This window comes from Squalius cephalus, assembly GCF_949319135.1.
Source record: "Squalius cephalus genome assembly, chromosome: 2".
In the NCBI taxonomy this organism is placed as follows: Eukaryota; Metazoa; Chordata; class Actinopteri; order Cypriniformes; family Leuciscidae; genus Squalius; species Squalius cephalus.
Genome location: NC_137123.1, coordinates 34,317,059 through 34,343,222, shown reverse-complemented (window position 1 = coordinate 34,343,222; position 26,164 = coordinate 34,317,059). Strand labels below are relative to the sequence as shown.

The 26,164-nt window shown below is 39.6% G+C and overlaps 1 protein-coding gene across 3 annotated transcripts; it reads left to right on the top strand.

Annotated features, from left to right (window-relative positions):
* The first annotated feature begins 508 nt into the window (after positions 1 to 508).
* zc3h13 (zinc finger CCCH-type containing 13) lies at positions 509 to 25,918 on the top strand. 3 transcript variants are annotated; one of them, XM_079851726.1, is made up of 21 exons: positions 509 to 661; positions 1,987 to 2,133; positions 2,311 to 2,420; positions 2,514 to 2,628; positions 2,726 to 2,834; positions 4,235 to 4,362; positions 5,226 to 5,270; positions 5,394 to 5,572; positions 5,658 to 5,858; positions 6,872 to 7,027; positions 8,013 to 8,371; positions 10,484 to 10,939; positions 13,226 to 13,441; positions 14,566 to 15,085; positions 17,430 to 17,539; positions 17,677 to 18,915; positions 22,191 to 22,757; positions 22,849 to 22,992; positions 23,584 to 23,784; positions 23,947 to 24,110; positions 25,267 to 25,918. In XM_079851726.1, exons 2-21 carry the CDS (start codon positions 1,996 to 1,998, stop codon positions 25,426 to 25,428), a joined length of 5,319 nt encoding a protein of 1,772 aa, XP_079707852.1. In that variant the 5' UTR covers positions 509 to 661; positions 1,987 to 1,995; the 3' UTR covers positions 25,429 to 25,918. The 3 variants fall into 3 exon arrangements, with proteins under 3 accessions (XP_079707852.1, XP_079707853.1, XP_079707851.1); XM_079851727.1 differs by having other exon boundaries at positions 2,723 to 2,834; positions 22,852 to 22,992; XM_079851725.1 differs by having other exon boundaries at positions 2,723 to 2,834.
* Positions 25,919 to 26,164: the final 246 nt, after the last annotated feature.

The window sequence follows — 26,164 nt, the reverse complement described above, 5'->3', positions numbered from 1 at the left end:
CTTTATATTTGGATGCACACATGTGAAAAAGAGTAGGCTAACATTGATTTAAATACTAAAGTCTGGTTGTAGTTATGTAGGCTACCAACTAAGCAAGCAAAATGAATGGTACAGAATTTAGTATGCCACCAAAGATACATTTATTCCAGTCAACAGTTTCAAAGACTTTCAAAGAAAAACATTAGCACATTAAAAAAAAAAAAAAAAAATGAATGGGTGTTGTTGCAGACATCTCCATTTTTATAACAAAAAATGCACTATATTTGTCTCATATGGTACAAAATATTGCTGAAGTTGACAAATGAGTAAGATCAAAAGTTATCTAAAAGTAAAGAAAAACCTAGTCAGAAATCATTATCTAAAAACGTAATCTAATATATTACATTACTAACTATATTTTCCATGTATATTGTATTTGTTTATTTTTAAAGTAACAGTTTAAACGAAATATAAAACAAACAAACCGAAAATACCCCCTCCAGTTTCCCATAATCCTCCTCTCCTCAGTACTTCGGGAAGCTGTATGTGTGCAGTTTGCGCTGTCTCGCCAGCATCATGACGGCGGCTAAGGGGAAGACCGCTTTGCAAGACTTTTGCATGTGATTAGGAGTTTATCCCCAACAGTCTGTGAAACTGGACTTGACGCATCATTCATATTCGGGTAAAGTTCCTGTTTGTATTTGTTTACGGGTAAATCAGCAGCAGTTTCAGCGGGGTCGTTATCGAGGCTTGTGCTATCAATGTAGGCCGCGCGGCATTAACTTACATGCTGCTCTTACCGCGGCATTCAGCGAATGAATGGCTGCTTAAAACACGCGAATGATTATAAAACACCTTTTTAGTGAAACCTCGCATGCCTTGCTAGTAGCACTAGCTATAATATTGTTAATGCACCTTATAGAGAGAGGTAGGCAGTCGCATTTGCACAAATGTGACTAACGTTATTGTGCTTGTGCGAGTGTTTACAATGAACGGGGCTCCCACGGGAAAACAGGAACTATCAAATAATTTTAAAATTGTGATTTATTATTATTTTTTCTGTCTGAAAAAAGAAAAATATTTAAGTCATGGAAGTTTGTTGTCGTTTTGGAGACGTTTGTTCACAAATAAGTAGATTATAAATGTGTAAATCTCTTAATATTAGGCATTGGTACCTGATATCAATCTTCCTTTGCAATCTTTGCACAGTTTTAAAAAAAAAAATACACGCAGTAATCATGAACGACTGGAAAAGTCAGGGACATTCATTGTCTGGTCAAAAAGTGTGGAAGCCCACTCACTAAAGTACATAAGACCAAACAAATGAATTATATTGTGAACAATAAATCCCAAAAGCTAGATTTGAAACTGAAAATTTAGTGATTTAACAGGCTTAGTCTCTATTGAGACTAAAGCTATATTATATAGCCTATATTATCATTGTTGCTGCCATGTTTCAAATCAACACTTGCCTTCCAACGTCACAACACAGGAACTCGTGTCTCATTTAGAATTCCGAGCTTCCCACCTTTTTAAATATGTCTTCAATTGGTCGTTCATGTGCTCGGAAGTCGCCATTTCCAGATTTCAGACTCCACTTGAATGGCACAATAATATAGGCTGTAGGCTGAGGTAGTTAGATATGAATGTGACCTTAGAATTAATGTAATGTAATTCATCCAGTGTTGTAGTTGAGAATAAGAGTCAAGACCAAACCCAGAAGAGAGTTGAGTTTGAGCCAAGACATAGTCCACATGCTTCCAAGTACATGACTCAACAGGCCATGTTTTCTTGGTCTCTAACAAAGCCTAGGCCTAGTAGGCCATATTGGTCATGCACTCTGGAGCGTGTGGACTGTGTCTTGAATCGAACTTCTGGTCTTATTCTTGACTCGAACTTGACCATCTTCTGGTCTCTGTGACTTGACTCAGTGAGCTGGTCTTAACTACAACACTGCATTCAGCTTCAAAATGCTGGTGCCTTTTATTTGCCATTTTTCTAATGCAGCCCTGCAGAATGTCCAAGATCAGGCGGAAGGTTACAGTGGAGAATTCAAAGACCATATCGGACAGCAGCAGTAGCACAACCACCCCCTCCCGCAGGCCCAGCGTGTTTGAGAGACTCGGGCCCAGCACGGCCAGTAATGCAGCAGAGGTAGGGATACTCGTCACCCACTATTGAGCAATGGAAACTTGGTGAGCTGCTTACCTAGAAAGTATTTCTGGTGTCTAGGTGGTAGCTCACTGGGTTTAAAAAATTCTTTTTTGGTCCAGGTGCCCTTGTAAAGTGTATAAATGCAACAGACTGTCCCACATTTGTCTTCCCTTGCAGACTCATTGTAGAAACTGGTTAAAAACTGGGAACTGCAGTTACGGTAACACGTGTCGGTACACACATGGAACCCCATCACGAGGAAAAGGCTTCTCTGGAACGTTCAGCAGGTGAGATTCCATTGAAGAGATGCTGTTTCGTAAATGTACCTGCTCAAATTCTTGGCCGAATGCTTGACGTTCTGCATGTGTGCTGGTCTGCAGGTCAGCCGAGAGGCCCCCTGGGGATCTCAGGGAGAGGATGAAGAATAAGAGACAGGATGTAGATGGTGACACACAGAAAAGAGACGCAGACGAACCCACTTCACCTACAACCAGAGTAGGCTGCTCTAACAGCTTACATTTGCTTGGACAATTTGCCATTGTTGGTTGATTGTTTTTGGTGAGTTCTTTGACATTTTGTTTCTCATTAGCAGCGAGATTCATCCCGAGGCAGACACAGGGAGAAAGAGGATATTAAAATCACAAAGGAACGCACTCCTGCTAGTGAGGAGGAGACAGCAGATTGGGAAGCCAGTCGAGAAGGTGAAGATTCTCCAAAGTACCCACAAAGTTGATGTATCTGATTAGAAGACATTTAAAGGGATAGTTCACCCAAAAATGAAAATTCTGTCATCAATTACTCACCCTCGTGTCATTCCAAACCCAGAATACTTTTTTTCATCTTTGAAACACATTTTTTTAAACAAGAATTTTAATCGAACAGTTTAATCCAAGTCTTCTGAAGAGACTTGATCGCTTTATATGAACAGATTTAATTTAGACTTTTATTCGCATATAAACATTGATCAATGTACACACATAGAGCACATCAAATATGGTAAGTAGAGCTGCACGTTTCAAACGAAGATCACGATTCTCCCACAATTCTGAACAGACAACTAAACAGAAAAAAAAAAATACTATTGATATAAAATTATTTTAATAATTAAAAAAAAAAAAACAGATCCAATGAATGACTCAATGACTCACTCACAAAGACTTCACGAACAAATCTTTTGAATTAATGATTCAATGACATTTACATTTTTTTAACTGTCCCTTTTCTCCACTTTCTGATATAACAATGTAATAATACAATCTTTATTTGAAGCATCAAGTTAGTTTCAATAGGTAAATTACTCTATTTTGGTCGCTACTGTAGACTTCAGTGTTTATATCTGAGCTATAAACTTTTATCCCAGTACTTCCGTTAAAATGTATTCATTATAACACAGAAATAATGATACTGTGTGGTTGAAAAGACTGTTTTTCTAAGCTGTTTCATTCCTTTACATCAGGGTTTCTCAAACTCGGTCCTGGAGGGCCACTGTCCTGCACAGTTTAGCTCCAACCCTGATCAAACACACCTGAGCAAGCTAATCAATGTCTTCAGGATCACTAGAAACTCACAGCTAGGTGTGTTTGATCAGGGTTGAAACTAAACTGTGCAGGACAGTGGCCCTCCAGGACCGAGTTTGAGAAACCCTGCTTTACATGAATACCTATACATATTTGTCAAAGGTTTAATAGACATAGCCGAGTCAGTCGTGTGGATGTTTTGAGATCGCAACCTTTTTACGATTAATTGTGCAGCTCTAATGGTAAACTAAACTGTACTTGACATGTTCTTGCATGTCAAGCAAGCACGTTAAAGCTTCCATTTTTGATGTGCTCTATTCTATGTATGTGTTTTGATCAGTTTTTATTTGTGAATAAGACTAAATTAAAAAAAAAAATCTTCTATTGTGTTTTGAAGATGAATTGTGTTTGGATCAACATGAAGGTGAGTAAATAACAGAATTGTCATTTTTGGGTGAACTTGATGGATGATTGATGAAGGGGTTTTGAATGCAGTACAGTCTCTCCTCTCATCACAGGTAATGCTTCGTTGTCTCCTTGCCATTTTTTCCCAGCAGTTATATATTTGTCATTGATTTTACTAGATTCCGATAACGGTGACTACGATTACGAGTTATCTCTTGAAATGAAGAGACAGAAGATTCAACGTGAGCTGATGAAGCTGGAACAGGAAAACATGGACAAACGAGAAGAGATCATCATCAAGAAAGAGGTATATTAGATTGGGTTGCACGTTGCAGGGTCCTCACGGGTCCTTAAAGTCTTAATTCAGTTATATTAAATTTAAGGCCATAAAAAGTCTTCAATATCTTAAATGGTATTAGACTTTTTCTTTATAATTTCAAGAGTTCTTAAATTTGGGGATGGAAAAACAGGAATTGCAATATGACTTAATCTGATGACTAAACTTTCAGAATAAGGGTGCTCCGTTCAAGATTTTTGGGGCCGATTACGATCATTGGAAGCAATGTTGGCCAATACGATCACCAATACCACTCACTGAATTAAACAATTCTATTGTATATTTAAGTATATTTTAAGTATAAAACAATTATGAGACGAGAAAGTGTCACGAATTGACAACTTTTTATTAGCAAGCAACATGTGAAACATATTCCATTCCCTCTCTTGGCCCTCCTGTTACCCTCAAATTTACCAATATTTTTTACCCACTGGGGTCAATTGGAGCCCAGCAATTTAAACCCACATAATGTTTTTTTTAAACAAAGGTTTGTGTCAGGTACTTTGTTCAAAGTAAAAACGTGGAGCTGGTTTTTTTCTATGAATGTTTATCTGAAGGGAATGGACTGTCCTCAGAAAAGATTTGATGGCATATTATTTTCATAATACCTCCATATAATGCTTAATAAAGGAGGAATTAGATATAGAGTATATTTTGTCAATCTACATTTGAACTGTAAAGTTGTTTAAATCATGGCTTTTGCAGTCATTTTACTGATTAAAGTGTTACCATCGACATTTTACTGCATTAACTCCAAATATTTAAAGAAGGTTAATGTGAGTTATCCTGAATTTATCAATACAGATAGTAATCTGTATGCATGTTCTCAACAGGAACCAGTCTCCAAAACCAGGACCAGTAGTTCTTCTAAGGACAGGGTAAGTTATTTGAACACAGACAAAAGAAAGTCTAAATTAATGTTCATTTTAGTATTAATTAGCCTTTTATTACTGACTGTTATCTTTGGAGTTTTATTTTGGTGTGCTCTTGATCTGTCTTAGGCTTCTCCTGAGCGCACCAGTTCTAAGGGTTCACCCTCGTCCCGTAAATCCAGCGGCTCACCCAAACATAGAGCAGGGAAAGGTGGGAACTCCGGAAAGAAAGAAAAAAAGTCCTCCACTTCCTCAGTCATCTCCTCTCCAGTATCTGACCAGAACAGGATAGAGGAGACAGACAGCAGGTTAGGAAAATTATCTGCATTTAGTTGAACTTAAACAGATTTTTATCAATTTAAATACTTGACTGCTATTTACTTTTTTGACCAGGTCATCTAAGAGTGGCCATGGAAAAAGAAAAGGGCCACGGACGCCCAGTCCTCCTCCACCTGTCCCTGTGGAGAACCCAGTGATTGGGAAGAAACACAAAAATAAACACAAAAACAAGGAGAAATGTGAGGACAAACCTAAAGAAGGCAAAGAAAGAGGACGAGATGTGGAGAAACACAAAGAGAAAAAAGAAAAGCGCAGGTATGGTCACCTTAAAAAGAAATCCACAAAACATAGTTTCATACATTGTAGTATTGTTAAAGGTCCCATATTGTACTTTCTGGAGTTTTATTTAGGTTTTGATGTCCTTAAGAATATATACAGTGCTATGCATAAGTATTCAGCGGGCCAGAAAACCCTGGCCGTTGGCCCAGAGTAAGCCCCGATCAAGCCCCGGAAGTGACAGTGGAAACAAGACTGGCCCTGGCATGCAATAGCACAGTGGAAACACGGCTAATGTGTCGGGCGGTGCCAATACCCTTGAACCTCGAGATGAGAGGGTAAAATCAGGCTGTTTCCACTGTTGGGCCAGTAGCCCTGCAGCGCTACTCTAAAACCTGTCCTTAACATGTTTCCATAGAACAACATCACACAACTAGCTGACTGAAAACTACATATAAAGAGAACACGTGCTTATTCAGTTGCTCGTGCTTCCATTTATTTGTCGCAGGATCGCACAAAGTCCAAAGGCTTACACATTTAGAAAAATATTGATAAAATTAGACATTTGTCAAAGTTCTTTAAAAAGAATGAACATTTCTATTAATTTTCCACCATTATGCGACCTGAGGATGTTTGAGAGATCTGTCTCACTATACTGTTATCCTTTTAGCCAGGGCAACAGAGGGAGCTCACTGACAGAAAACAGGAGTTATATGAGTTAACCGGTTAAGTCCCAGTTTGTCTGCTTTGGACCAAGGTATTCAGCGACCAAAAACCCCTGGCAGTTGGGCTGAGGAAGCCCAAAAGAGGCCTGATTAAGCCCCGGAAGTACCAAGTGGAAATGCAACTGGCCCTGTTACGTACTAGCACGCTTGCTTTTGGCCCAACAGTGGAAATGCAGCTATTATGTGTTGTATTTGCTCATTTCATTAGTGCTGGGCCAGATTCAGTTGATACTATCTGCTTTATCGGTGTGTGAAAACAAATTAAATATAATTTAGTTTGAATATAATAAAACAATATATCAATCTTTGACCTTTCCTTGATTACAGGGACCGATCAGATAGTTCCCACAAAGCCAAACGCTCAATAACATCAGAGGAACGATCTGGAAGCCTTTCCCCACCCTCCAGGGAAGTGTCTCCCCCAACCAGAAGGAAGTCATCATCCCCCAAGCCCACCTCCCAAAAACAAGCCTCGCAGCAGAGGTGAGAAGAGCTGCAATTAAATAATTGTTAATCCAGTGTCCCTTCTGACATATCTTTGAGATATCATTGAGCCTTGCAGTATTTTGATCAGTTAACTATCAAAATCAATCAAATCCTAAACAAAATGAATAAAAAAAAAGAAAAGAAAATTCTAATTCTTTAATATAATTCTTTAAGATACATTTTGGTAAAAAAATTGGTCAAAATTGACAGTAAAGTCTTTTACATTGTTACAAAAAACCTTTTTATTCATCAAAAATTAGAATGATTTCTAAAGGTTCATGTGTGACACATCTGATTGGAGTAATGGCTCTTTAGGCCTTGACACACCAAGCCGATGGGCCATTGGTAAGCATCTGTCAGATCAGTTTTTGGGGTGTCGGAGCCAGCCGGTGGCGTTTTGGTCAATTGATCATGTTGAATCAGTGTTAGTCAGCTTTGCAAACCACTGCACAAGGAGAATAGCGAAAGTGAAGAGTGCACACACAGAAGGCTTTTCTAATTGTACATATTAATCTTACCTGAGCATTCCAATACGCAAATATTTTCATAACGGCATGACTGTCCGAAATTAAGAAAGTGATCGACATGATTCATACTCAAATGGTAAGCAAGAGCTTCTTTGTTTACGGTTTGTATAGCTGCAGTCCTAGTTTTGTTTTCCATTTTGAATGATGAATAGACTACTGCCACTTGCTGCTATAGACAGTTATTTCCTCTAACACAGGCACAGAATGTTCATGCTAGTTGTCTGTTGTCTTCTGTGTGTTCAAGCTCAATCTTTTGGTCCAAACGGGAGGTGACAGCACAGTCGGCTTTTGTCGCTGCTTGTTCTTTGATGTAGGTTTGGTGTGTCACGGCCTTAAGGCCCTACAAGCTGACAGATATAAGTGGAATATCCTGACGTTTAACTTGCATAACTGTTTTGTTTTAGAGATATTGTGGGTACAGCTATCAATTTCATCTGATGCGTTTCCCCTCTCAGGTCTAGAACTCCACCCCGTCACCGCCGCAGCCCCTCCCCTCTCTCTCGACAACACCACTCTCCCTCTTCACACTCTGGCTCCTCGGCTCAGAGACACTCCCCATCCCCTCGCCACAGACGGGGTTCTGTCTCTCCTCTTTACCGAGACCTTCCTCCTCCATCCACATCCTCACCCCCTCCCGCTCAGTCTTCACGTCGCTCCCGCTCTCCACTCACCCCTCAGAGAGACACCTCACCAACACCCGCCCATCGCAGGTCCAGCCCCAGTGCCAGTCACCGTTCGCAGGGCAGGGAGAGGGGGAGATCAGAGCGAGACAGGAGTCCAGCACTGCAGGAGAGGCGGCATGAGCGCAGAGATGGTGAGAGACACATATTTATATATTACACAGTCATTAGAGAGTATTTGGCTTTTGATGTTAATGACTTACAATAACTCTGTTGCCTTTGGCTTGCTCAGTTGGGGATATTTAATTTAATTAATCAATCAACGATACTATTGATCAGCATTACCAAACGTGGACGTTCCACTAGAAACAAACATTGATGTATTGTTTTAATTTAATACTGTGAAGCTGCTTTGATACAACCTATGTTGTGAAAAGCGCTATATAGGGCTGAACGATATTCTGTTTTAACATCGACATCGCGATGTGCGAATGAGCGATAGTCACATCGCCGGAACATGCGATGTGAAGGTTAGTAGCACCCATGGTGTATTAAAAGAACGGTAGAACACAGTAAACACGAGTTTGTTGTAGGCTATGGCTTGTTGCTGCGGTGACATTTGCACGTTCCGCGTTCCTGCACAGTGATTGGTTCGCTGTGCCGCTGCTCACTGCTCACAGCCAACATTCACTGGCAATCCTGTAGCTAAAAATGGACGACGAAGAGGATCCGCCGCAAAAAAGTTATGATTTCGTACGTCAAAATCAGCTATTTGGAACTATTTCGGCAACAAAAAGGAGGATGTTGACCAAAAAGAGGTAGGCTACTTTGCCTGGAGTGTTATAAAGTTGTGGATGGTTGTCTTTTTTAAAAAGTCTTTTATTTTTTAGTGTTCGCATTTATGAGGAAAAAACAATGTTACGTGACAGTTCTCCATTACGGACGCGACCGTTATGATGCGGCACTAAAAGACTGCTTTAAAACTTTCAAAGAGACCTCAAACAGAAAGCACAAAGCCTTTCTATAAAACTAATTTCGTTTTGTATTAATTGTATCTTAATTTTAATCAGTGTTTCATTATCCAATTTTCTGGATTTAATAAATAAAAAGTAAATATAGCAGACAATAAATAATCATGACACGGAGGCGCCAGCGACTGAACTGGAGCTTAAGCTATCATCCATGAACCGAAACTCAGCGTATAAGGTAGGCTAGCTTATATCTATCTATCTAAATATATCTATTATCTACAGAAATCTCTACTTTTAAACATAACCATTCAAAACAAAATAAAACTGTATGAAATGTGCATTTCTCTCCGGCGTGTTCACTACTGCGAAGATCGCGAGTCAGTATCATCAGTATCAAGAGAGAATAATATTTTTTTGACTTATTTTGAGGAATTATAGCCTAATGAACAACAAACATCTGTTAAGAGCGCCGCCACGTTGGATTGTGTAGAACGTTCACCAAATTCTTACAGAAATATGTTCTAATTTTGAAATAAAATATTAAGTGACCTTTTTGTCATTTGTAATGAAGCTTGTTTATTAGTGAAATTATTAATATCATGGAATGGTAATTATTGACTTAAGCCTGGATTGATGGCTCGCAATATCGCAATATATATCGTTGGGAAAAAAATATCGCAATGTATTTTTTTTTTCAATATCGTGCAGCCCTAGCGCTATATAAATAAACTTGACTTGACTTGACTTACGAACAAATGAGCCAATTCTTTTTTTAATGAGTCCATCCATAAAGTCAGTGACTTGTTCAGAGCCTCAGCTGACTGAACTGACTTCATTGAAACACGACACACAATCAAAATTAACTGGGAACCATATAACAAATCATTTTAGGTTCATGACACATGCATTATTCTATTTGTTGACTGGTTCCTATGACAAAATGCAAATAAAAATATACTACCGTTCAAAAGTTTGGGATTTGTACAAATTTTAAAATTGTTTTTGAAAGAAGTCTATTATGCTAACCAAGGCTGCATTTATTTGATCTTAAAAACAGAAATATTGTAAAAAATATTATTACAATTAAAAATACCTGTTTGTATTTCAATATATTTTAAAATGTATTTATTCCTGTGATGGTAAAGCTGAATTTTCAGCAGCCATTACTCCAGTCTTCAGTGTCCCATGATCCTTCAGAAATCATTGTAATATGCTGATTTGGTGCTCAAGAAACATTTCTTATTATTATCAATGTTGAAAACCGTTGTGCTGCTTATTATTTTTGTGGAAACGGTGATACACGTGATGCAAAATTAATTTCCTTTCTGCCCTTAGAGAGCCGTGGGAAACGTGAGAAAGACAGCAGCCGTGATGAGCGAGACTACGATATCGAGCAGAGTTCTTCCCGAGATGAGCGTGATTGCAGGGACAGCCGAGACCGCCGCAGTGAACGGGATAGACGAGATGTCCGAGAAGATCGGCAGCACCGCGGGGAGGTCAAAGACACTCGGGATGCCCGTGCAGCAGAAACGCGAGACCGTTCAGGACGGGAATCCCTGGAGCATAGGGAAAGGGACCGGGAAAGGGAAAGAGAAAGAGAGAGGGAAAGAGAGAGAGAAAGAAATGAACCCCATAGAAAGAAAGATACAACAACCCAAGAGGAAAGGAATTATGGAAGAGGACATGGAAGGGAGGAAATGAGAAATGAGAGCAGAGTGGACAACAGGAACGAATCCCGAGCTGAAAGAACAGGCAGAGGGAGGGGCCGTGGATCAGACGCCACAGAGAAAGGTGAGAAGATGCTTGCTCACATTCTTTGTCAGCTACATCCAAAAAACTGTGACGATATTAGAATTTCGCTACATGGTTATTGTGGCCAAAAGAATTCACGATAACAATATTATTGTGATATCTATTTATTTTGAAATGAATGAGTAATGATATCAGTTGGGGCTGTGTGATTAATCAGAATTGTTTTTCAATTTCGATTTTTGGCTTCCAACGATTCTGAAAACAAGATAATCGAGGTAATACGGTTATTGTGCCGCATTCCCTCCAGCCAACACACCTTCCTTTCCTTCAAAGTGCTCTCAAACTTAACCTCCAAATCAGCCAAATAAGTGAGTATTGTAAAATGGTGTCTACTGTAACTGTGGGACGTGTTTAATATTAAACAGTGTTATTAAAAGCACATTAAAGGAGAACTCCGGTCAATTTTAACATTTGAGCTCATTTTTTTGTAAATTTGGAGTGCTGTCAGTACAGAGAACAACGACAAAAATCGGTGTTGCCTACACCGTGTTATCCTCTTTTTAAAATTTGCACCCTGTTGACTTCAATGGGGCAAGTTTTAAACCTGCTTTTAGCCTCTTAACATCCTTGATGTGTCATTACAAGTGCCCAGCCATGTGAGTGATTCCTTCAGAGTGAACACGGGTGAATCTGACTGCAGTAGATGTGAAAGATATGAATAAAAGTGATGTTAATTCAGCCAGCGCACATACCTGTATTTACATCCTGTTTTCGGTCGAAGTCCACAGTAGTCGATTGTCGAGTTCACGCGCGTGACCAGGCAGGTATGTCTGTACCGGCACCCAGTTTGCTCTGCTCAATGTTCACGGCCCAAGCGAACGTTCCACTCATGTACCACTCACGCTTAACGGAAAAGCAAAATCTGCTCGATTAACCTGCCAACATGAAATTTGAATCTGTAGTAAACTGTTCTGTTTGCAATAGCCCTATACTGTGCTGTAACGTGGTATAGTGTGCCTGGCAGTGCTGGTAAAATGATACTACTATCTCATTCACTGCTCTGCTTCCCACTCTGCTCACATGCTCTGATAATAATAGCTTTGCCTTTGTTGGACTATACTATTATTTTGATAATTGGTCAAAAAATAAATCTGTTTCTGTTGCATAGAACTGAATGAAAAATAATATATTGATAATTAATATTATTTTAATATATTTCTGTCCAATTTTGGTGTTACTTTAAATAAAATTGTGGTTATATTATTTTATTGGCTTCAATCAGATATCAGATTCAATAAAATGACTGAATTTAATTAAAGTAATTATACAATTATACAAAAAAAAAACCCGTGAAAAATTAGAAATTATTTCGGTTTCGGCACATTCGGTTTCATTTCTGTGCATCCCTAGTATTCACACAAACACAGTGGGTAATGTCTTAAGTAAACATACACAGTTGAAAAAGAAAATGCGTGTGTAAGAGTATATTGGATCCGTGCATTAGCTCTTAAAGTGACAGCAGCCTAATAAACCTGCAGTCTGTCATTAATGATAATCAAACAAATGCCAAAGGAAAATCACTCACTGATCTTGACTGAATAGCTTTAATAAGGATTAGTCTATATTTAATGTGTACAGTAAGACTTTGCAGTGTTATATGCATTGTTTTGATTTTTACATTTGATTATTAAATTTTTTGTTATTAGCCTACTTATCTGAATAGTATTAGTTTTGCTGATATATCGATAATTGTGAAATTTCATTGATATTTAAAATTACTCATGTAGTGAAATAAGACTTTGATCGTGATTTCAATAATTGTGATTTCAATATTGACCAAAAATAATCATGATTTTCACCATAATTATGCAGCACTAATGTTAGTCAAATTCTTTAAATTTCAGTTTAAGATAAATACTGACAGTGAATAATTTGATATCGTATATGTGTGGGAATAACTGAAATTTTTCTCTTTTTTTTTATATCATAGTAACAGTAATCTTACTGGTACATTGCAACACACCTAAATCCTAAAACAAGCTTTCAACTGTGTTGCTAAATTACTTTAGCTGTTTTTACACATCAGAATCCTGTCTTGCGCTTGTCCACAGCAAAAATTCCACTTTAAAGTTTAAAAAGATGCACTTGCAAGCTGGAGGAGCGCTTCAGCTTGAAAAATGCTAATTGAAAGCAATGTAACACATACTTTTCATTAAATGTAACAATAATTAGCTACTTTTTAAGGATTAATGGAATAAAATGAGAACTTGAAAATTTTATTTAAAATACTCAGAGGATGAGGATGTGATGAATTTTGTGTTTCAGGTACATCTCGTGGTGGTAGAGCATCACAGACTGACGCTAGCAGTGCTAGTGGGCATGACAGCTGGGAGTCCCGCAGCAGTGGCCTGAGAGAGAGGAGCTCAGAGAGGAACACTGATCGTGATCGCTATGACAACGACAGACCGAGAGGAGAACAGCCTAGAGATGAACGGCGAGGAGGACATGCAGAGAGAGATCGCCGTGACAACAGAGAAAGAGGTGACTGATAAGCAAGACATGTTCCTATTATTGGCAGATACCAACTTCTGTGGCCCTGCTTTTGGAGAAAGCGTAAAGGCCCCGATATACCTCAAGCGAAATCGAAGAACAAACTGGTGCGACGTCAATTTGAACAAAATCAGGCCAAGTTTGTTTTGTGTTCGTTTCAGCAGTTTGAAACAGTCTAGCAGTAAATGCCTCCGAAATACCATTGGTTCGTGGCAATTATGTAATAGGTGGATGTGCTCTGAGGCTCCGCCTTCTTTGACGTGGAAATCTTCTCCGGTTCATTTCTTCTGTTCAGTCCCTCGAGGTCAAATATCCACGATTAAAAACATGAACACACTGGAGAGCCGCTTTATAATAGAAATTGAAGTTGTATTACTAATTGAAAGAGACACTGACACTGTTTTTGAATACAATAAAAGCCTTAAAAGCTCAATCCAAATCAGTCAAATCATGTAACGTGACTGTCGTAAAATGCAGTCTATTGTGGGACATGCTTTATTTTAAAAAGAGTTAATAAAAGTGCATTAAACTGTGAAAGAGACTGATTCCCGCACGCTTTCTGTGTGCACGCTGTGAGATGGAGCAGAACACAGATGAGTAAAGTATACTTGGGGTTTCAGGCGGTCTTACATTCGATCTTAAAGCCTAATGCAAATATCTGCTGCTGTTTGTGTCATTAATGTTAAACAAAAGGCAGATAAAATCACTCACTGCTCTTAACTGAATAACTTTAGTAGTTATAATAAGAATCAATGTATATTTTTAATTTGTAAAGTGAAGACTGTGCAGTTGGGCTGTGAATCTTTGGGTAGACAGTAAATTTATTTGATTCACGATTCATAGGTTTTCGATTCAATTCAGAACAATTCGAGGCGATTCACATTAAAATTCGATGCGATTCGATTCTGCATTTTTTTTTTTTTATATCCATTCATAGGATTATTTAAATGCTTCCCCTAATGTGTTAAGTCAGGGAGCGAACTACACAGCGGCCTTCAAGGGCTCCGAGATTGGGGAGTCAAAACTTTGAATTAAGTGCATACATTTGTGAACTATTCCTTTAACATCAGAGCAACTTTTTGTGGTGTTGATGGAAATTTGTCTTTGTTCGACAGAACAAAGAGCGCCCTCTCCTGGCCGCCAGCAGAGCCGCGGCGAGGACCTTGAGCGTGAAGAAAGGAGAGATGATCGAAGGAACGATCGAGGGGATGATAGACGAGACGACCGCACCCGTGACAGAGAGAAGGACAGGGAAAGAGAAAGAGAGAGGGAACGGGAAAGAGAGAAGGAGAGAGAGAGGGAGAAAGAGCGGGAAAGAGAGGCTGAAAGGGAACGTGAGCAAGTCAGGGAGAGGGAGCGGGAGAGAGAGAAGGAAAGAGAACGAGAGAGGGAGAGGGAGGAGAGGGAAAGGGAGCGGGAAAGAGAGAGGGAGGAGCGGGAAAGAGAGCGAGAGGAGCGAGAGAGAGAAAGGGAACGAGAAAGAAAGGAGAGGGAACGGGAGAGGGAGCTAAGAGAGAGGGAAAGGCAGAGGGAGTGGGAGGAGAGAGAGAAAGGGAGGGAAGAAAGGCGGGACAGAAGAGATGAGCCACGAGACGACCGCTCTGCCCGAGATGCTCATGAAGAGAGAAAGAACACGTAAGTGCTGTAGCGTAATTGGTCACATTTTAAGTACAAACTCTGTGGAATACTTGTGTTGAGTAAATATTACTGCATGGCTGCTAAAATGCTTAACACTTCGTTATTCATAACTACATACTGGTGGTACTTTTTAAAATCATTTTACAGCGTCTTTCTTATCGTAATAAGGTAACACCATTTTCTTTCTGATGATTAGCCAATAATTATTCTTCATGTTATTGGCCATATAAAATTAAAATGTGTCTTTATCTACATAAATTAAAAACTAAAGTTCTACAACTGAATTGACATCACATCATTGTGAAAAATGGATGTTCATTTTGAGATTTGCCAAAGATTACAACACCTTTAATCGATTTCAAAGGCCATTTAAATGTAAAAATACAGGAAAATATCAATTTAAAATATCCAGTATCAGAGATATGTATCTAATATCAACTGATACCAGTAAATTTAAATATCTCTAACAACAGCCAATAACCAGTATATTGTATTAATATATCATGCATTCCTATTTAATCATATTTTAAGTCCGAAGCTAATTTGCTCCATCTTGCAACTTAATGTTTGGCTATGGAAATAGAAAAAGTTATCTTGCAGACGACTTCAGTATTAATTTAATATTATGGTGAACACAGACATAATTTATCTCTTATACACCTAAAAGCTCGGAAGTTCTCTAATAAAGCAGTATGTTTTGTGATCCTGACAAAATTACTGTACACTTGCACAACTGCTCAAAACTTTGGGGTCAGTAAGAAATACTAAGGGGCCTTTCACACCTACCTTGTTTGGTCCGGATTTTCGGACTTTTCAGTTTGATCCGAATCATAATTACAGGTGTGAAACCTCCCCCGGACTACGGTCCGGACCAAACAGACGAATTTGGTCAGACGAAAAGAGGTAGTCTCGGTCTGGATCAAACTGAACAAAGGTTTGGTTTCTTTCTAGTGTGAAAGCATTTTCTGTATGGTTCGGACTTTCAGACCATTTACAGGAAGTTCCGGTGGTTCTCGCAGGATTGCGAGGCGTTGTCGGGAAAATCCGTTTCGCGTTCCTACCCCAAAGCAACAAAATTAAATAAAATTCTTTATCAAAATTTATAGGGAAAGACAAGTACTTTGTTTAGGCTTGGCTTGTAGGGAATTCCAAACCTGCATATATTCAAACGCACATAACTATAGAACTCATTCTAAATGCTCATGTGAACGCCATCAGTGTTTCTCACAGGTTCGCATTTAAAGTCTGTGTAGAGAGAATGGTGTCGTCTTAGCGGCCCCTAATTTAATAACAAATGATCATTGCGACGGAAGCAAATCAATCAAAACTAACTTTAGATGGAAATAACTTAACTCTGTAAAGCCGAAACAATCTCTGTTACCTTAAATTATACGCTTATCTCTGTAAAGCTGCTTTGAAACAATCTACATTGTTAAAAGCGCTATATAAATGAAGATTGCTTGCAGTCTTCTCCTCCTTTCTTGCCAGCGACGATAAAATGTTTACACAACGAGGATGGTCATTTGGCGAATTTGAACTAGCCAAACTAGTTGGTGCTGAAGGGAGTAATGCCGTAATAATAACAGTATAGTGGCAACGATATGCGTCTGTTCATTCATTCTTGTCAAAGTTACCCGCTGAATTGACAACATGCTGACTTCAGACGCACGTCTGTTTACAAACCAATGTCTAGATGCAGCCCACATGGATGATGACGACAGGACGTAAGTGTGTCATGTAAAGTTCTTTAGTGCGCTCGCATAATTGCAATGTGAAACCCAACCAAAACTTACCGAATGTATAAAATGTATCAAAACGTGAACTTTGATTCGGACCTTGGTGCGGACTTTCAGGTGTGAAAACGCCCTATGTAACACTCAGTTTGTGAAGAAATTAATACTTTAATTAAATAAAGATGCATTAAATTGTTTCAAATAAATTCTGTATTTTTCATATTAGATTAGTCATAGTTTAGTGTATCATGGTTTCCACAAAAATATTAGGCTAATCAGCACTACTGTTTTCAACATTGATAATAATATTAAATATTTTCTGAGCACCAAATCAGAAAATTAGAATGATTTCTGATAGACCATGAGACTAAAGTAATGATGCTGAATATTCAACTTTGCCATCACAGGAATGAATTACTTTTTAAAATATATTAAATTGTAATATTCTACAATATTATTTATCTTACTTTTCTGTATTTCTGATCAAATAAAGGCAGCCTTACTTGGCATAAGACACCTTTCAAAAACATAAAATTTTTTACAGTAGTGCACAAAAATAGACTTTCTCAGGTTTTTTAAAAACTGTCTGCCCTTCTGTTTGCTTGCAGCCGTAAGAGACATCGTGCTGAGAACACTCCCAGTCCACGGCCATCTCCTAAACGAGGGCGAGAGGTTAGCCCTGCAGACAGTGACGGTTACAACAGCACGGAGGAGAAAGGTAAGACTTCAACTGAGCAAGTGCAAGGTTATGTTTTCACCCCTTTGTGAAAACATGCACTTGGCATAACCTGGCTCATAGGTGTATTGTGCACATATGCAGAATATTTGCACATAAAATGTATGGTTTTGTTTCAGGCGAAAAGCACCGACTGCTGAGTCAAGTGGTTCGTCCTCAGGAGACCGCTCGCTCACCTGTCCGCTCCTTTACTGATGAAAAACCCAATCGCTGGAAGGATGAAGAGCGGCGTGGCGATAAAAAAGATGGCCGTGGCCGACATGAAGAGGTAGATTCCCGTGGTGAGAGAGGAGCAGGAAGAGGAGCAGAACGACGTGGAGAACAAGCTCCAGACGTTTCTGCTACTGTCATCTCTGACTCCAGGAGGGTAAAAGAGCAGAGGGACCTCCCTTCTGCCGCCCTCACTCCTCCTCCCATGGAGGAGAGAGACCCTTTACCAGTAGTTCATGAGGAGGGAAAGAAAAAGACTAAATCTCAGAAGAAAAATCTGAAGAAGAACCGTAAAGAGGAGGAAGGGGCATCTGGAGAAGGAGACCGTAGTAACCCTGAGCCCCCGCCCTCCTCCACTGTGGCCGAAGCCCCCCAGGCTCTCCTCTCACCTCGCAAGATACCCAAGAAGAAAGCCTTAGAAAGGAAGCGCAAGCGCTCACGAGGTCCCGAGTCGGATGTTTCTGAGGACGAGCTGGTAGCCCAACCCCCCGTCAGCAAGAGACGACGAGGCCCACGTACACCCCCGCCAATCAACAAGGATGACCTTCCCTCCCAGAGGGCTTTAATGGCTGGACAGAGTTCTTTCCCAGCTAAACTGGAAGCCAACTTCAGTGACTGGTCTGATGAAGACGTACCAGAGCGAGGCGAGAGCTCCTCTGCCTCCCTGCCATCCGATAGGCCTCCGGAGAGGTTGCTTCCCTCAGAGCGTCTCCCCAGAAGGGGTGCACGTGGCGGGGTCCGGGACCGTACGGACCCCCCAATCGCCCCGCTGCTCCCTGACCCTCCGATGCTGATACAGTCTCTTCCTTTACAACCGTTACTGCCACAACACATGCTGCGTAAACCGCAGCAAGCAGACATGCAACAGCAGCGTAGCAGTAGCATGGGCAGCAACCAAAGCCGTGCGTCTTCGCGAAGACTACGCTCGCCCTCCAATGAGTCAGCTCACCGGGATGAAGGCCCTCAGGGGCTTAGGCCCCGCAGAGGACTTCTCCAAGGTGGCAATTCCCGGGAGAGAGACAGAGAACGGGAGAGGGAGAGGGAACGAGAGAGGGAGAGAGCAGCGGTCAGTGAACAGATGGGAGGAGAGAGGAAGTCGAGGATTGATCAGCTTCGGAGAGGAGAACCCAGTCGGAGTACTTCCTCAGGTGAGACTCCTCAGAAGATTTGAGTTTCTTAGTATTCTTCTTAGTATTTTTGTTGAAAAATATTTTTTGGGGTGGGAATTGTTTGGAATCTCACATTTAGTTTAACCAAAAATGAAGGAAACTAGTGTCTCAGAATGCCTGTGTGGGAAGATTGACAAGCGATCAAAACAATATATATACTATATACAAAATATACTACATGAGGAAAATCAGCCTCATTTCATTCTCAGTATTTAGTGATTTGGCATTAGATGCAGGATATTTTCACTCGCTATCACAAGCAGGTAGTGTTGTCACGATACTAGAATTTCAAACTTCGATACGATACCTTAAAAAATATCGATTTTCGATACCACGGAGAAAAAAACTGCCACAATATTAAGGGGGTATTTTTTTATTTAAAGCTGAATATAACAAGTCTAGAACATGACAATGAGGTATATTTGACAAAAATGTCCTGAGTTCTATCTGTTAATATTTTTTCATTGGACCAGAGCTATATGAGCCATTGTATTTTTATGACCTACTGTTATCAAAGATTAAAATATACTGTAACAAATGCATTGTTTATCGGTCATAAATGCTGGTTAATACATTAACGTTATTTGATGAACAGATTTAAACAAACGTGCGTGCATCACACGCGAAAACAATGCTCACTGGCTCGACATGAACTAAGTCAAGTCACCTTTATTTATATAGTGCTTTTAACAATAAAGATTGTGTCAAAGCACTTAACAGTATCAAATTGGAGGATAGAGTGTCAGTAATGTATGATAATACGATTAAACATTCAATTTTCAGTTAAAGGCATTTCTTTAATGAATTCAGAGATGTCATTGTCTAGCTCAGTTTAGTTTAATTATATCTGTGTAATCAAATTGACGATAATCGCTAATGAAGGCAATTTGCAGAATTAAACAATTTTAAAATTTAAAGGGCACCTATTATGCAAAATTCACTTTTACATGGTGTTTGAACATAAATGTGTGTTGGCAGTCTGTGAGCAAAACCACCCTAGAATGATAAAAATCCACCCAGTAGTTTTTTTACTATCTCAATAAATCATAAGCACTGTCTCAGAACGAGCTGTTCTAAGATTGCTCTCACTGTGACGTAGAATTGCGCAAGCCCCACCGTCGTGGTTTGATTGACAATCTGGTTTTGGCATAGACCCCGCCCTCGGTGATCTGTACACCATCGCCATTGTTTCAACGACAGCCGGTAATGTCTCCTAAGAAGAGTAACGTTAGGTGTTCTGTTGTGGGATGTAAGAATGGACATAGTAGTCTTCACTGACATCAGAGCCACTGAAAACGCAGCGGATGGATTTTATTTATGAAGAAAAGGCGCCACTTAAACTTCCTAAATACGTTTATGTTTGCGCGAATCATTTTCTGACTGACTGTTTAGTGAACGAGGGTTAAAGTTAATCCTCAAGTGTGGATCGTTGCCTACTGTTCGCGATCCAGCGTCACCTCCAGAAGAAGTAAGTGTATTTTATGATTTTTGAGCAAATAGTCATTTCAATCAATGTCAGCCAGTTCAACAACAAATGCGTCTAAAGCTATTTATTGTCGTCGTCATAGGATGTCTCAACAAACAACGTCACAGTTTTATGTCACGTATCATTTTTTGCAGCAATTACAAATGTAAATAAATTAAGGTCTGCTCTATCTCCATAGACAGTAGCCTATATAAACGTCTATCTCCCTGCAGCATATGTTTTCTGGTTCTGTAGCCATCTTCTCACATTTGCCACATAAGCACTTGTACGACAAGTAATGTCAACATGACGCAACAGCACCCCTGGCATAAATATAATTTCGTTTGTACTTAAGAAAAAAAAAATCGTTTGTACTTAGCAAACGTTATCACAGTATTTGTGTGTGTGTAGTTTCAAAAAATTGCGCGAACGTTATCACAATTCGTGTGTGTGTGTGTGTGTGTGTGTGTGTGTGTGTTGCACATCCATAATTGCAAAGGGGACGCGATTAAAACTTTGTAAGTACATAAATGTATCAAATAACCATTCCGAGACGTTTAGTCCATTCTCTTTCGTGTTTATTCTGTGCCGGACTCTCTTCATCATCTGGGTCCAGCAGGGCGGGGATATGCAGCTCATTTACATTTAAGGTGGTACACACCAAAACAGCTCTTTTTAAAACAGGCCCCAAAAATGACATTTTCAAATGGTTATAATAAATTAACTGTGGGGTATTTTGTGCTGAAACTTCACAAATACATTCTGGGGACACCCAAGACCAATATTACATCTTGTAAAAAGGGGCATAATAGGTGCCCTTTAAATCATTTTAATTAAATAATTAATAAATAATTATTTTTTTAATAAAGTTAAATAGGCACAAGTTAATTTACATTTGACCACAGTTAAAATATTTACTTCTAAGATTCCTCAGTCAGATTATATTAACTTTAAGAATTACAGTGAAAAAACGAGACAACACACTCAAACCAACAATACTAGGCCATCTTGGTTAATGTTTCAGAAAAGTTAAAGTGAGTAGTTACAGGGGAGTTACAGTTAGGGGAATTCAGAAAGAGGTGACCCATTGATGCTGAGTAGCATACAGGTACATGCTGCTAAATGGTCCCCCTGGAGCTTGTTTGTTAAGTCTGTTTTCAAAATTTAAAAAAATGAGTGATGTGAGGGATATTGATAGCCAAACAATCTTTTGGGTGCCCGCAGCCCGCTTGCAGTGTGAAGCGCGTGTCCACGCTATTCTCCGACATGCCCGCTCGCGGTGTGTTTTTAACGCGTGTCCGCGCTATTCTCTGACATGCCCGCTCGCGGTGTTCTTTATCAATCAACCAAAGCCGGTCGTGGCGCCGCACTCGCCATCTTTCCATTCACTTCACTTTTGCTATTTAAACAGAGCGAATGAGACGAGTGCGGTCACGTGTGGTGTTTGTCAACGCGCCTTTGGAGAGAAGTGAAAGTGACAGCTCGGCTAGTATGGGAGTATCGATACTTCGGGACATTGGTATTGGTACCGTTCAGATATTTCAGTATCGATATTTATCGAAATATCTATATTTTTGACAACACTACAAGCAGGTCTTGTTGTAAGTTACCACAGGAACCGATTGAACGTGCTTCTTGTGTGTAGAATGTAACTGTACACAATATGCATTAATAAAAATGCAAGATTTAAAACTAACAAAAAATTATGTGTGAAAGAATACCTAAACGGTTGTTATTGTAAATGTTTTAATGTTTATTAAAACATGTTAACTTTTATCTGCTTGCACAGACCGGCAGGACTCTCGGAGTCACAGTTCTCGTCGTAGTTCACCAGAGTCTGAGCGTCAGGCTCGCTCCAGAGCCGGCTCCTACGACAGCCGTGAACGTGACCGAGAGCGGGAACGAGATCGTGAACAGTTGGATCGAGAGCGGGAGAAAAAGGATCACCGTCAGCTGCAAAATCAACAAACCCAACAGAGAGATTGGGAACCTGAACCTCGTGAGTGGGGTGGGCGGGGCAGAGAGCCCCTCCTCCGTGGCAACCGGGATCCAATGAGAGAGAGAGACTTGCGGGAGATGCGCGATAGGGAACGACTCTTGCCTGAAGGGCTGCTGGCACATGAGCGAATGGATCGTGAGCGTGGTGAAAGGGACCGTGAGCGTGAACGGGAAAGGATGCTTCCGTTTGACCTTCAAGCTCACCGGGAACCAAAGAGCAGGGGTGAAATTAAGATGGAGAGGGGAGAGTATGAACCTCTGTTACCCAGAGAAGCCCTCATGGATGTAGATAAACCAGCCGACAATTCACATCTGCAAGGGGAAACATCTGAATTAGAGAAAATGGATAGTCTTGATGGTAAGTCTCCCCCACCACTATTTCTCACTATAGTCTGAAGTATAAGAAGATTGTTCAATTTTACCTAATGTATGTGTGTTTTTTCATTCAGAAGAAGAGGATGGAAAAGGGGAAGATGTGCAGTCTGTTGTGTCAGGTGGTGAGGAATATGAGCCAATCAGTGATGATGAACTGGATGAGATTCTGGCAGACAGTCAGAAGAGGGATGACCAACAAGATGAAGAAAAGATTTCTGGTACGCAACACCACAAAAGTATAGTTCACTTCAAAATGAAAATTGTCATCGTTTACTCACCCTCAAGTTGTTTCAAACCTGTATGAACTTCTTTCTTCTGCTGAACACAAAGGAAGATATTTTGAAGAATGTCGGTAACCAGACAGTTGATGGACCCAATTTCCTTCAATAGTGGGAAAAAAAATACTATGGAAGTCAATGGGGTCCATCAACTGTTAGGTTACCGACATTCATCAAAATATCTTCCTTTGACTGCACACTCCGCGACCCACCAGTTGAGAAACGCCTACCATAGTGAAAAATATGATTGAATGCAAAACATGCAGGTTGTGACTATAACAACGAATGGACATTCTAGCAAAAAACAAAACATCACATCTGGCCACACGTAACTTTTTCAGTTGGAACAGTTGATTAAATAAATTAAGAAAAACAAAAGATTTAAAAGTATACACAGATTCCTATTTCACAAACTAATACACACACACTGACAAAGCCGTAAGCATATACAACTAAGCAATGTCCATCTCAAAAATCCTCTATCCCACATTCGAACTGTTTATAATATACCATTTGCATGTTCTGTTTCAGGGCCGCTGGATGTGATTGATGTAGATTGGTCCAGTTTGATGCCCAAGCAAAAACAGGAGCCCAGAACTCCCGGGGCAGCGCTGCTGCGGTTCACCCCAGGGGCTGTGCTCCTCAGAGCAGGAGTGTCCAGACGCTTAGCTGGGCCTCAGCTCCTTGCCAGAGTTAAAGAAGTGTGCTCCAGAGAGTTGGAAGACCCTAAAGGTGAATGTGCAAATCTACCTTTCAATGAATGCTCCAGTTTTAATAGAAACGAAGCTCTACAGACAGCAGATGTATTGAAAATAAATTTTGTGGTAATCAATTGTAGTTATACAAATTTGGGTATATAACAAGTGACTTGAATCTCAAAATATGAATCCATAGATGCTGATAAACTCTTAGAGCATGATCTGGGTGCTCTGAACATGGCTGCATACAACAGACGAATGGAGAGGGCCAACCTACTGAGGAGCCTGGGCCCTTGCTGCAAGGCGCTGTGTGCTCGCCGAGACATTGCCATACGTAGACAGCTCCTGAAAAATGACAAGGTGCTCTTATGGTCTTTAATTGGGGCCACCTCTTTTGTAAAACTTGGGCTTTCTGAAACTGTATTGAGAAAGTGAGCTCTATTCTGGAACTATCTACTTAGTCATGATTTTCAAGGTATCAAAGAAAGAATTGAGAGAAATTACAATAAAATGAGTATTTTATTAACTAGATTTTTCATTTAAATACTGAAGAGTATATATAAAAACTTCCATCTGGTGTTTCCTACACCACTTTTAAAGGGCACCTATTATTACTACAAAGTGGTCTTCATTTACTCCTGACATAGAGCATCATGGCAGTAATGAAAGGGACAGCAGCGCCTCATTTGCATTTAAAGGGACGCTAACAAAAACGGCGTGTGTTTTTGCTCATCCTCAAAAAGTGGCAATTTTAACATGCTATAAAAAATTATCTGTATGTGAAGTTTCAGCTCAAAATACACCACACACTCTGGGGACATCAGAGACTTATTTTAAATCTTGTAAAAATGGGCATAATAGGTGCCCTTTAAGCTGCAAATAAGTCTCAGACAAATTCCGTTTTACCCACGCTTTCAGTCTAAATTTAACGTGATGAGATAAAAAGACTGTAACACAAAGTAACATATATGCACTGCAGTTTAAAAGTTTGGGGTTGGCAAGATGTTTTTGAAAGAAATCTCTTATTCTCATTAAAGCTGCATTTATTTGCTCAAAAATACAGTAAAAACAGTAATATAGTGAAATATTATTACAATTTAATATAACTGTTTTCCATTTTAATATGTTTTGCAATGTAATTAATTCCTGTGATGGTAAAGCTGATTTTTTAGCATCATTACTCCAGTGTTCAGTGTCACATGATCCTTCAGAAATCATTCTGATATGCTGATTTGATGCTCAAGAAACATCATAGTGGCTAATATATTTTCAGGATTTTTTTTTCTAAATAGAAAGTTCAAAAGCATTTATTTGACAGTCTTGACTGTCACTTTTGATCAGTTTTATAAACACTGAATAAAGGTATTGATTTCTTTCAACAACAACAAAAAACCTTGTATAAATCTCATCTTGTGAGGGGTGCTATTTGTGTGGAATGTATCAGTGAAGTGTTGCTAATCATTACCATTGTACGTGATTCAGTGTTTGGTTTAATGCTTCTGTATTCCTGGTGTAGGGCACAACCAAGCAGATCTACACCAGCGCTCCAGTGGTGGACAATGAACTTGTGCAACTGAGTTTGCGTCTCTTCAAAAAGAAAATGGCTTCCAGCCAGTCGAGTGGACAGGAGAAGACTGATTCCGCCTCTGCAGCACCAGCAGAGCTGTGCGTCTCCTGAGCACGCTCAGTGAGTACAGTCTGAAAGAACTGATCTCAGATCGCTGTTAACCCATACTATCAACGATTATTATAACACACTGAAACTGCTTTTAAATCAGTTCTGATGGAGGATTGCTGCCCTAAACCTCAAAGGAACCACAGAACCATAGAGACTGGAAATACTAGCCTGTGGAGATGCTGTCTAAGGTTTCATGACCCTTGAACTTTGAATCAGAAGTGATAATTATGTACTGCATAAGAACTTTGTCATTTACAATTGTTTTAGAGAAGTTTTTTTGTAACGTCAGATGTGTGAACAATGGTTGCCGAATGTTTGTGAGATATATATAACGGGTACTGAAGATGTACAATAAAATGACCGTACCTATTTGTTATGTGCATCTAACTTTTGTTCCCCTTGTTTGTCTGCTTTGTTTTGAAACATTTTTGTGATCGGTCTGTTTCAGCACTCTTGTCCTCAGTGGTTCCTTGTTTTATTAAAAGATGATTCAAGAAAATGTGGTTTTGTGACGCTTGTATCAACCTTGCTTTAAAGTGCTATCAGTTATTGTAAGACTATAAAATATGATTACAGACGTAGAATATTTTATATCCCATACATTATGTTGGTAGTAAATATTAACAAATGGGTGTATTACAATATTGGCTTGTATTATTGGTGATATTAAAAGTAAGAATTCCAATATCTAATTCACAGAGCATGTCATTTTCTGACATGATTTTTATGCGATGAC

What these genes read in the sequence shown, in the direction of transcription:
- zc3h13 (XM_079851725.1), top strand. Translation starts at nt 1,996, where the DNA reads ATGTCCAAGATCAGGCGGAAGGTTACAGTGGAGAATTCAAAGACCATA. An exon ending in TTGGGAAGCCAGTCGAGAAG is followed by an intron (nt 2,835 to 4,234) that starts GTGAAGATTCTC and finishes TGATTTTACTAG; the next exon opens with ATTCCGATAACGGTGACTAC. An exon ending in AGCTCCTGAAAAATGACAAG is followed by an intron (nt 24,111 to 25,266) that starts GTGCTCTTATGG and finishes TTCCTGGTGTAG; the next exon opens with GGCACAACCAAGCAGATCTA.